General features: G+C 45.3%; 1 protein-coding gene across 2 annotated transcripts in view; it reads right to left on the bottom strand.

Moving 5' to 3' along the window:
- PLCXD3 (phosphatidylinositol specific phospholipase C X domain containing 3) overlaps window positions 1-11,885 on the bottom strand; it is a 175,859-nt gene extending 163,974 nt beyond the window's left edge. For both annotated transcript variants that reach the window (XM_066378593.1, XM_066378584.1), the window contains exon 1: window positions 11,604-11,885. In XM_066378593.1, coding sequence (XP_066234690.1) covers window positions 11,604-11,706 — 103 coding nt within the window. In that variant the 5' untranslated portion in view covers window positions 11,707-11,885. The remainder of the gene's footprint in view (window positions 1-11,603) is intronic.
- Window positions 11,886-12,785: the final 900 nt, after the last annotated feature.

The raw sequence follows: 12,785 nt of genomic DNA, 5'->3' as shown, positions 1-12,785 counted from the left end.
AATAAAATGGGATAGGTTATAAAGTCTGCAGATTATTCTTGAATTTGAGAGGTTATCTTCTTGCTTTTTCTTTTCTCTCCCTCTTCCTGGTCGTTGACTCTGTACCCCGGGTTTTGCCCCTTTGCCACGCTCAGGTGGAGGTTTGCAGTTGATAAGTCTCTATGGCAATGTCATGTATTGTGCTTTAGTCTCGTTGGCAGTCTAGGCTATTAGCATTTATAGGCTCCGACAGTGAGAGAGTCCGTGTTCCTAGAGCCTTTCTCCTAGTCTTTCCTTCCTCAATTAGTAGCCTGATAATCCAGCTATGGGTTGCTGCTGCCTCTGCCTGGATAGTAAGAGGCTCAAAGAGCTGGCAACTCCCCACTCTATTTCCACTCAGCACAGGGCTCTGGGTAAGGCTCAGTCAGTCAGAGCTGCTAGCATAATCAGGCGGGCTTTCCAGCCATTCAAAGACCTCTGGCTCTGCCACTCTGTCCGGTAACACAAGCGGGTGCCCACTTCCGGGGCGCTTGGAGGAAACTCTCCCTCACTGGCTGCGCGCGCAGACCAGGATATCCGGCCAGCAGTCTCACGCTCTGAGTGAAACCCCCAACCGCAGGGAAAAGTTGTAGCGTTGGAATTGAGTCTCGCTCCGTCCCCGTGCGCGGCTTTTGCAAGGCGCTGGGGCGGCCCGAGATTCCGCTTTGGCCCACACAAAGGCCCCTGACTCTGCTCCTCTATGCGATAACACGGGCGCACACTGCCGAGGCACTCGGAGGAATCGCTCACTCCTTATCTGCGCGCGCAAACCAGGATATGAGGCCGGCCGCGATTCCCTCTGAGTGAAACACCCTCCAGTACGGAAAATCTCCACCGTTGGAATTAGTTCTCACTCCCTCCCGTGCGTGGCTTTCCCAGGGCGCTGGGGCTGCCCAGAGACTCTGCCCTCAGCCCACAGAAAGGCCTCTGACCCTGCCTCTCCGTGGGGCAACACGGGCACCCACTTCCGGGGCTTAGGAAGAAATCTCTCGCCCACTAACTGCGCACCAGCCAGGAGACCGGGTAAAATGGCCACGCCGCTTGTCTTTCTTTGTTTGGGTTTGGCGCGAGTGTTAGCTTGTATTGCCTGGGTTGCCACAGGATCAGATTTTCCTCGGCTTGGATCTCCGTGCCACAGCCTGGTTCGGCCGTTTGTTTCGCGGCCTGGATGTATTCACCCCCTTTGCCCGCCTCAGTTTCTATATTCACATTTACCAGAGAAAGCCGCCCTGTTTAGGTTAGTGAGGAAGGCGGAGCATTTCTTACTCCCTATTTCCTTCGGGCTTTGGTTATATATTTAGCCAATTTTTCACTCAATCATACCTTTGGGTGTATTGCGAAGCATCTGGAAGCTCCAAGTATAGGTTTTTCTGTTTCTGGTTGAAGATCTTGTTGAGTTTTGGGGGAGATTTATCGGTATCGCTTCCTACCCCGCCATTACTCTGACGTCATCCTCTGTGCAGAAATTTTTAAGTGTGATGTAGTTCCATGTATTTATTTACATTTTTGTTGCTCGTGCTTCTGGTGTCATATCCAAAAAGTCATTGCCAAAACCACTATCAAGCAGCTTTTTCCCTATGTTTTCTTCTAGGAGTTTTATAGTCTTATAGGTCTATATTTAAATAAAACCACTGAGCTGATTTTTGTGCATAGTATAAGCTAGAAGTCCAATTTCAGTCTTTTACATGTGAGTAAATAGTTTTCTCAACATTATTTACTGAAAAGACTATGTTAACTGCACTGCATATTCTTGGATCCCTTGTCAAATATTAGTTGACCATATGTGCATGGGTTTATTTCTGGGTTCTTGGTCTTATTCCTTTGGTCAGTTTGCCTGTTTGTATGCCCATACCACACTGTTTTAGTTACTGTAGAGTTATAATATAGTTTGAAATTAGGAAGTGTGATGTCTCAGCTTTGTTCTTCTTTCACAAAATTGCTGAAATCATTCAGGGTCCTTTGTGGTTTTACACCATGTTTAGGATTGTTCTATCTATTTCTGTGTAAACATCATTAGAATTTTGAAAGGGTTTTGTGGAGTATGAACATTTTAATAATACTAATTCTTCTAATCCATAAGCGTGAACTAGCTTTCTATTTATTTGTATCTCCAATGTCTTTCATCAAAACCTTATAGTTTTCCGTATATAGATCTTTCAGCTTCTAGAATAAATTTATTCTTATTTTATTGTTTTAAGCATTTATGGAATATTAGTCATCCACCAAAAAATAAAATAAAATCATCTTAGGGTACTACATGGATGAAGCCTGAGTATATTGAGCCAGTTACAGAAGTACCAATTCTACATTATTTCACTTATATGAGGTATCTAAAACAGTCAAACTTATCAAACCAGAAAGTAGAAGGATGCATGCCAGGAGCTGGTCGGAAAGAAAAATGACGAGTCTCTACTTAATGGGCAAGAAGTTTAAGTCATTCAAGATGATCGTTCTAGAGATCTGCCGTACACCATTGTGTTATAGCTAACAATACTATACACTTAAAAATAGTGTTAAGAGGGTTAATCTCATGTTATGCATTTTTTACCATAATAAATAAAAAGTGCATTAGGAAGTAAAAGAAGAACATGTTTGAAGAAGACAAGTGTGGTCAGCCACATCAAATGACGCGGAAAGGTCAAATAAAATAATTAGCCATTAGCTTTGGCAAAATATAGATTGTTGGCAACCTTGATGAAAATCATTTTAGTGCAGTGGTGAGGAAATAATGTAATTAGCATGGACTAGGGATAGAAAGGGAAATAACAACTCGAAGGGAATGGAATCAGAGAAATAGTGCAATGTATAGAGAGGTAGGTATGTAGGCAAAGGGGGACTTAAAAAAAAAGAGGGGTAATATTAACAGATGTTTGTGATCTGACTAAAATGATCCAGTAGAGATATATAGAATAAATGATGCAGAAAAGAGAGAGGATACATTTTGGAGGAAACTATCAGATTTGAATAAATGGGATCCAGGCCACAGAGAAGAAGCTGGACTTAGGTATGAACAGGTCCAAATCTTTCTCTTAACAAACAAACAAACAAAAAAGCAGAATATGCAAAAGTAGATACAAAGGGTTGATGAGTAAATGATGAGAAACAGGAAGTTCTTACCTGTCTGCATCTGTTTTTTATATAAGATTTTTTTAGAGTGAGGTGGGAAGGAGATGTTGATTTGGGGAGCAAAAAGGAGTATAAAATTATCATCTCAGAAAAAAGGAAAATAAACTTACTAGGGATAGGCAATCAGGTTCATGGTCAGAAATTTCTAGTGAGTCAAAGGCATCCAGACTGTGTCATTTATTCCAGAAATGGTTAGCCACTGAAGTTTTCCGGGATTGGAACAGGTAGAAAATTGAGTTTAACTGAGCTGGAGTTTGTCCGGGTAAATGGAAGAGCAAAGAGTGAGACAAGAGACATAGGACATTTTCAAGAATAGGACTCTCATGCGGGTCTCAAGGAATCTGAGCTGATACAATGAGAAAGGAAAACATGAGTGAGTATGGATTGAAAAAACCATTCTGCAGCCTTCCCCTCCAGCAACTTTTAAGATCTTTCTTTCCTGGGACAAGCTCAGGGCAGGTCATGGCAGGAATGTGGTTAGGGCTAACTGTGCTAAGACAGTGCTGGTCTTCCTTCTCTTCCTCCTCCTCCTCCGTAAGGCAACAGAGGAGCATAAACTGCGACATGCACTGAGACAAGTAAGTTCCCATTATTCACCCATCAGGACTCCTTCAAGTGCATCTACTTCTTCACCACCCAACAAGCTGGAAGGGTCTCCAGGAAACCCTAGCAGGCAACTAGAATTGCCATTCATCATAGCCTACTGTCCTTCATGACATAAAGATTCTCCAAGTGAATGAAGGAACACAAGCATCCTTAATAATGTTGACTAAGCATAAACGTGGCTGCCTCATGAAAACTAATTCTTCTATGTGAAACAAACGTATTAGTTAGCATTTAAGATACAGCGGTGTAAGCGTTGTCTACTCCCAGAATCTGTAATGAAATACAGGAACATAACAAGAGCACAGCCAACAAATCAATAGGCCATCTGTTTCAGTACCTGATCTCCAGTGGTGACTAATCTCGGATGTTTCTCACGAATGTTGAACCATCTCCTGCCCCTCTTCCTGACCCAGTGCCCTCTCTGAATGGAGCCTAATACAAGCACATGGTGCTGTAGAAAGCTTCAGTCTGAAGCACAGCAAATTTCTCTCTCACTTTACCCTGCCTTCTGGGATATACGATGTAGATATGTTTCTGGTCTCTAATCTTCTGAAACTGATCGTAATCCTACTCAGACAAGGAGAGGTAGGAGAATATATAAGAATCTTGAAGATATCAAATCCCCTGATTTGAGTCTAGGAGTTCCTTGAGTGTCCACCAAGATGACTTGTTCTCTGGTGTCCAAAAACTAACGCTTGTGGTCAGAGGCCAGCCTCATTGGTGGTAATTGGTGAAATTTCCAGATTAACAGAGTTAAAACTTTTAACCAACAATAATTTAAATTACTGAAAATGTGTGCATGTGTGTGTAAACTTTAACCTTTAACCTTTTTTGAAGGTCAGAGCAATTACTCAACTAATGTGCTTTTTATAAAATGAGCAATTAGGGATTACTTTAAGTATAACAGATTATTTTACTCTATTTACATTGTCCCTGGCTGCTCACTGGGAAAAAACGTGGACTCTAGCTATATACCTACTTCTGGACCTGTCTGGAGGAATGATTAATTAGGTAGCACTCACCAGAGAGCTCCTTATGAAGAAAAAAAATCAAGAAGCTTCTTGAAAAAGAAGTTATCTTACAAGAAGGTTGGCATACACACGTGCCCACACATAGACACACAGAGTAAGATAACATTGAGAAAGATGCTGAGTACAGAATAAGATCTATCCTACATGCTGTCCTCTGCCCAGCCCTCATAGACTCATACTTGAGTCTTAGGGCAAGGGGCCAACAACCAAAGAAGCAACAGAAATCACAGAGCTCTGGTGTTGACATTCATACTCCGCCAAAGATGGCAAGTTCTTGGCAGTGTTGGCACTCCCGGCTCAGTGGTGGTGGCACACAGGCTCAGCAGGAGTAGGAGCTGGCATCGGAGCTTGTACAGTGAGGGACCTAGCTCCAGGGACTTTTGATCATAATGGTCCAGTGTCCTTATCACACATTACTATCCCCAATGCTGGACCTCTGCAGACATAGCACAGGCCCTGGTGGGACCACCAGCAGCAGTAGTGTTTGGAGTGTGAGACTATGGAAATGTAGTTTCTCTATAGGTCAGAGCAGCAAAAGTGACAACCCCCCAAAAGAGGAAAGAAGGAAAATGGCAGATACCATGTGGCAGCCCCCCACAACTGGCTTATAAAAGACTGGAAATTTAATCCAGAGATTTCCAGAACTATTTGGAAGTACATTTTAAGGAGGTACCTTGGTGGAGTCCAAACTGACAATTACCATGACTCCGATTTTACCTGGGGGCTGGCCAGGTTAGACACTGCCCTGTGTGTCCCTGGGTCTTCATTTGTTAGTCTCTCCTCACCCATTGTTATTGCGCATGTGTGGCACTCAACAGTATTACTCCTCCTCTTTGTAATTTACTCTCTCTGTTTTGATTGGGTGACATTGGAATTAAATAAGAGGAAATAACTCTCAGAATATGAGAAAACTTCCTATGAGGAAAGCATGTGAGCTTTAACATTTAAACACAATAGTGTCCACTTCAGCGATTGGAAGCTTTTTTTAAAATTATTGATTTAACTATTTTAGAACACTGATTATGCCAAATAATTAAAATTTAAACAAATAAGTCCTAACCACATTTATGCGTGTTTCCATTCCATGTGCACCATGCTTCAAATAAGTGCAGCCTGGTTTATAAATACAAACAAGAGCGATCATTTTCTTTTCATCAAAAACCAGTGTACTATTTACCTGTGGCTTTCTGATGCTGTTTATTACTAACTTTTGTGTTCATGATGTCGCTATTACTCAAGAGCAATATTGAGAAGGTTTACCTTACAAATAACTTGAATGAATTGGTAACCTACGAATATAACCCAATATCTGGACATGTAACACAACAAGGAAAGAGACCAAATGGGACAAAGAACCAATACAGAGATGTTTTCCTAAACTGTCGTTAGTGACCACTAGCATCAGTAGATGGGCTGATTTTAAGTGCCCTGATGGCTGATACCAATGAGCAGCAGGACTTGAAGGAAATGAAGGGAAAGGTTTTACATTTATCACAGGGCCTAATTTGAACATTTAGGTAGCAATTAAGTCACATCTATTGTTCAAGGTGCATGATGAACTGTAAATCAGTTATCAGAAATGTTCCCAACCTGGGCCATTAGCCTCGAGTAAATAGGGGTTCTGGCTCTGGGCCTGACTGTAAATTTGAACACACCGATAGACCACATGGTCCAATAGAAAGAGCTTCATCAAAGATGTATATTTAAATTTGGCTCTGCTACTTACATCCAGGATCCCTTGAGAGATACGCTAAAGCAGTATTTTTCAAATGTTAAATGTGTGTACACAAATTACCGATCTTGTTAAAATGCAGATTATGCCTGACCAGGTGGCTCAGTGGACAGAGCATAAGACTGGGATGCAGAGGACCAGGTTCAAAACCCTGAGGTCATTGGCTTGAGCACAGGCTCATCTGGTTTGAGCAAGGCTCACCAGCTTGAGCCCAAGGTCGCTGGCTTGCACAAGGGGTAACTCAGTCCGCTGTAGCCTCCTGGTCAAGGCACATATGAGAAAGCAATCAATGAACAACTAAGGAGCTACAACAAAGAAATGATGCTTCTCATCTCTCTCCCTTCCTGTCTGTCTGTCCCTATCTGTCCCTCTCTCTGTTGCAATAAAAAAAATGCAGATTATGATTTGATCAGCCCAAGGAGTAGGATCTGGGGGACTGTGTTTCTAAGGCTCCCATGATGCTGGTCCCCAGACCTGTTCTGAGTGGCCAGGCCTTAGCTCACGGACAGAACGTGGTAAGCATACGCGTCCACGAGAAAACACTTCGTGAACTATAAAATGACATAAACATCGCCTTATATTGATTAAAAAAGGTGAGTCAGCCCTACCAATCAAGAAAAAGTCCTCGTGGAATAAATTATGTTCCAGAAATTCTTCAGTTTTTTTCTGTCAAGCAAAACAAAACTCGTAGTTAGAAAGGCAATGCAAGAAAGATACTCATCCTAAACAATTTTGTAGCTTATTGATTGCTTTGAAAGATTAACTTCTTAACTAAAAAGGTGAGGGAAATAGCTTTCTGAAAGAAACTTGTGCAATCAGACCCAGTCTCAGATTTGTCCTATAGGTTGTCTCATCCCAATAAAAATAGAAATAGTAAATTATAAGGAAAAGGAAGAAGACAGTTGGCTCAAGGATCACTGGCAGCAACAACAACCAAAAAAAAAATTGCTACGAAGGAAGAAATTAAAAACTAATGAAAAGAAACACAAGAACACAGAAATCAAAGCTGTATGAACATCTAATTTCTGTAAGTAAAACTGTTTTTTTTCAGTGGTGTTGCCATTTTCTGTAAGAAATGAACAACATTGACAGGTACAATTATTGATTTCCAAAGCATTCCTGTGTTTCTATGTAAAGTATGATCAATAATTCCTGTTCAAATGTTGGTTCAAAAATTGGCTGTGGTACCCAAAAGGCAAGAAGAGATCAAAGAGAGAGGCAGGTCACTACAAATTGTTAGGTGGCAGCTTTCATGATTAGCAAGGGAATTTATAGACAAGGCTTGTCCTGGACAGCCACAAGATGAGAGCTCCACATTAGCCTGCCAGACTCGTAAAAGTTTGTATGGAGTCTGCCTTACCTGGGTCCGCTCACATACACATCCAAACAGCCTCAACAACACATTGTTCTTACAAAGAGCTATGTCCTTTAAAATGGCTCTGGCTGCGGGAATGTGAGCACAACAAACATTCCAAGGATAGTGGAGGGTGTGAGGAGCCTCTGATTGCCTGAGTCCTGCTCATGGGTCAACTGGCAGTTACAGTGTCTGTATGAAACTCCTCCAACATCAAGAAAACACACACTCTTTCTGAGATTGCAGCCCCACAAGATCGTGGCCATTCTTTGATTACCATATGGTCAAGTTACTGTAGTATGTGAAGAAGACTTTCATCACATACCAGAAAATGCACAGCAGATTCTTCCCATAGAATAGAAATCTTCCCTGATCATTTAGGTTTTGGACAGAATGACTCTCTGTCACAGACCCATATCACCAACGCCTTACACAGAGTGAGCATTAGCTTGCTTGCACTCATGATGGACCTTTTCACAATGGCTCTCGGACCACCATGATCACAGAATTAAAAACTCGGCTCCAAAGATGCCAGAAAATCATCAGACTCCCCTTCACCTGCATTTTGTACTTATTCATCCTCTTTTCTTCCTTCCTGTTTATCCTCTCTCACCTGCTTGTGGTGAGAGGAAGCATCATTCATAATACAGGATGCCAGGGTATCATGAAACAAACATATACAGATGAAAACTTAGTTTGGTATCATCAGAGAGAGGAAGAAATGATAAACGAGACTGAAATCCAAGTACCCATCAGTGTGTCCTGACAGTATCATTCCTCTGAAAGACAAATAAGAGTAAAACTACTAACATGAACTAAAACTTCATTCTTTAGGCTGATCAATACCAAATCATGAGGCCATTTAGGTGCCCAGCAGCCACTGAGAGCTGTGGTTCTGAAAACATGTAAGATGCAGATGCTGAGACGGGTTCAGGGATACCAGACGTGTGCTCGTGCTGGGGAGTATCACGCACCTGCACACCATTCTTAGCACTAGCCTTGCTGTTGTCGGGTTAGCTGCCCCAAGTGGGTTGCCTCATGATGAGGCAGCTGTTCACTCCCCAAATCTGTCACCTACGAAAACCTGAAGCCCTGAGGATGACAGAGCAGCAGTTCCCTTCCACGGGAACACTTACGTGGTGCATCAGGAAAGGTTTCAAATGGTGGAGATAATTACTTAATTCAAGATGCAGCAACTGGCCAAGTAAACATGTAGCAGCCAGGAAGCTATTAGCATGATTTTAAGGCAATTATTCCATTAGTGTTTAATAGCCTCCAATTAGTCTTTTCTGACTATCAAAGTTTGAATGTCTTTATTCTTCCAAAAATTATCACAGTTGAGTAATACAGAAAAAATACCATAACCCATTTTTAGACCTGAATTTATATGAATGGGAGTTACCAAATTTATATTACAGAATCGTGGGGGAATGAGGGAGTGTAGATTTGAATAAATAGATTTTATTTCTCAGAAGTATTGGGGATGAGAACTGGAACCCTTGTAGGGGCCCTGCTTGGAATATAATGCTAACAGGGGTTGGGAAAGCAGCAGAAATTCCCACCGCAGCCAATGCCATTACGCCCTTCTGTCTCTAAGTCGACCAGAATCTCAAAGTCTCTGAGCTCTGGTTTTCAGTTTGCTCCAAGGGGAGAAAAGGAAAACTGCCCCATTCCTGCTAACAGAGATTTCCTTGTCCTTTCATCCTGATCAGTACTTGTGGCTGATGACTTATCCAGATCCAAATGCCAAAGCATTTTGCTCCAAAACTCCTTGGGAGCTCTTCCCTAAGGACTGCTTTAGGGGTCAGGTCCCTGATCATTCGCCATCACTGAGCTGCACTTTTTATATCAATAAAATGGAGGTGACAGTACCAGCAATACCTGCTTCGTGAGGCACGGAGAAGGATTATGTGGTCTGGTACCCATTCCGGGCTCTGAAAAGTGAAATGTGACAGAGATATGAGCGATTCAGACAGGGTGTCATAGCCTCCCTCAGAACTGGCAATGTGAATTTAGGCTTTTAACCTCCCTGTGTCTCTGGGGAGTCACGTGTCAGAAGACCAGCATCAGAGTCCCTGCTCTTCTTACCTTCTGTGTGTAGAGAAATGCTCTGGCGAGACCATGTGAAAGCAACTTTAAAAACCAAAGAAGGGGGTGGGGGAGAGAAAAAAGGATAGACGTGCCTATGGAAGTGGAAGTGGAACTTTGCCAATATAGTTGTGCACTTTCTACCATCTCCTTCAAAAGAGCACCCCCCCCCCCCCAGGTACTGTAGAGCAGAGAAGCTGGGTGGTTCTTTTCCTTGGAGACATCCTCACTCTTGGGAAACTGCCTTTCAAAAAAAGGCAAAAAGGAGACCAACTCCTCCAGGTTGGTGCTCAGAGTGTGATCTGTACCTATTCAGAGTCTCTAGACATTGACTTGACTAACGACCATGGATTTGAGTTACTGATCAATTCCAGCACTGCTGGTCAGAGCCCCTGGGGATTTTCAAGAGAACCCTTCTTTTGCTTGTTTGTTTTAAATTATGTCCACCCCCACCCCGAGAGGGGGCACTGGATGGGGCAAATCAAGAGGTAGGACAGAAGGTTGAACTCTACAACGGGCTCAGCTAGGGGCGGGGGTGGACTAACGGCTATAATTTGTCTTCTAGCCCGGTCCTAAAAGGATTAGGCGTCTATTCTCTCAGCCCAAGTGAAAGTCAAATTGGTAAGGAAGTATGGCCGTGTTCCTGGTTGTCACCGTGGTACATTGTCCTGGAACGCCCTCCCCACCGCACACCTGAGCTAGGGGCTGCGGCTCGCACCCACCCCGAAACCTGCCCGGTCCCCTGGTCCAGGTCACGTGCCCTATGCCAAGCCCCCCGGTGCCTCCTGCCTCTCCGGGGCTTTGCCAGGCTTCCTTTCTCCCGGGCTGTCTGGACACCGGCGCAGTCGCCTTCTCCCCAAGGTTTGACTGCTAATCCCACCTCTGAACCCGGGCTCACGCAGGTCCCCCGCCCGGCTCTGTCCCGAGCATCAGACGCCCGGTCCGCCTGGGCTCGCTTTCCTGACCCGGGCGCTGTTCGCTGCTAACAGCCCTGGGATCGCAATCCAGACGGGGGCCACCCCGCCAGGCCCTCCGGGTCTACGCGAAGCACAGCACGGCGTCCTCCGCCCTTGCCCTGTCCGCTCCCGCTCCTGGGTCAAGGGCAGCGATCACGCCGCTGCCGGTCCCTCAACTTTCATCACTCTTGGGGAAGCGCTTAATCTCTTTAAAGGAGACTGGGGATGAATATAAATGACTCAGGTAGGTTCTAACAAGAAAGCCACCAAATCCTCTGGGTTCCGTGGCAGGGATGGAGTGGAGGTCCCCGCGCGGAAGCCGAGCTCTCAGAACACCAGCTCGCGCTCCCGCGCACGGTCACCCCACGGACCCACACCCGCTCCCCAAGTCTGCGGAGCAAACCCCGGGAGGGGACGCCAGGCGCCGGGCTGGAGCCCAGCCTGCCCCTGCCCTCTGACAGCCTGCTTCAAAAGCCCAGTGGACAAGCAGTCATCTTGACGCCCCGCACCACGGCCCCCAGAGGTTTGGAAAAGCCAGGAGGCTGGCGGCTCCCAGACACTTACTCGCCTGGCCCAGACCCACCCTGGGGACGAGTTTCCCTCCTGCGGACGCCGTGGCAAGTTAGCACCTAGTGGCAGATGAAGCAGGGCGGGGCGGGCGGCGCGGGGACACGAGCGCCTTTGCGCCCTACCTGGGATGGCCAGATTGGTGAGGGGGATGCTGTGGATGCTCTCCGGCAGAGTTGCCATCCAGTCGGGGAACTGCAGCTCGGTCTTCCCCTGAGACGAGGCCATGGTGCTGGTGGCGTGCAGCTGGTCCCCGCACTCCTCGGCAGGCTGCAGGCTGGCAGACTGTGGCCGCTACCCCGGTGTTTGCTCCAGCTCCGCTGGAGTTTACACTCCGCTCTGCGCCACACCCACAGGATGGCGCAGACACACGCGAATTGTAATGATTATTGCAAACACCCCATGCTCCCCAGTGCCCCCGCCAGACTCCACCGGAGCTCTGGTTCCTGACGTCCGCTCAGCTCCCTCCTCGCTCCCCTCCCTCCTTACTCCCTCCTCCCGTCCTGCCCCTCCTCTGCGTCTCTGCCTTTTCTCGCCATTCTGCAGCTCTTCCTGGCTTATTCTTCCTTTATTTTTTCTTTCTTTTTTTTTTTGTTTTTTGGTTTTTGTTTTAACTTGGTTCACCCACCTGCTTTGCCTGTGGTCTTGCTCGGCCCACTGATGTAACTGCCTTGTTCTGTTTGTATAGGACAATATGTGGTTGAATCTAAAATCTTAGTAGACTTTGGGATACTGTCTTCTGGAGAGGAGACTCTCACACACTCCCTTCTAGGACTTCGCATTCTTACCAAAGAGCTTTCTCCTTTTCGTAAGCTACAACAGGTTTTGTTTTCCACAGCCAGAGCCCATAGGCCTGCTCATAACAAAATGGTGGTCTGTTGTAGCCCCTTAGCCTAGCTGCTGGAGGAGTTTGCTAGCAAGTGGGCTGCGGGCAAGGGGCAGTGATTTCTCCGTGGCTCCTACTTAATCCCTGGCATCCTGTTCCAGACATTCCAAAGGAAAGAAACCCTCCAGCCCTGCATTTCTCCAATCATGAGAAGTCTAAGTGATTTCCATGGACAAAGCCACCTGTGTCCTCTCTCTGTCATTATCATGGCACTCAGGACAAGACCGAAGCCTGATGTTAGAGGAAAATGGCCACATTTCCCAGTGACATGTTGCAATTATTACCGGTAGCATTTGGTGGAATTTACTTGGCACAGTTCAAAATAATCTGTGTGACTGTCTAAATTTTCATTCCTTGGCAGACTAGAGAGATGTGCCTCTCTCAAGAGAAATCACTCACTGAGCCTCCAAAGAACTGTCTT

The sequence above is a fragment of the Saccopteryx leptura genome, chromosome 1, assembly GCF_036850995.1.
Source record: "Saccopteryx leptura isolate mSacLep1 chromosome 1, mSacLep1_pri_phased_curated, whole genome shotgun sequence".
NCBI lineage: Eukaryota > Metazoa > Chordata > Mammalia > Chiroptera > Emballonuridae > Saccopteryx > Saccopteryx leptura.
This window is presented reverse-complemented; position numbering and strand designations above follow the sequence as displayed.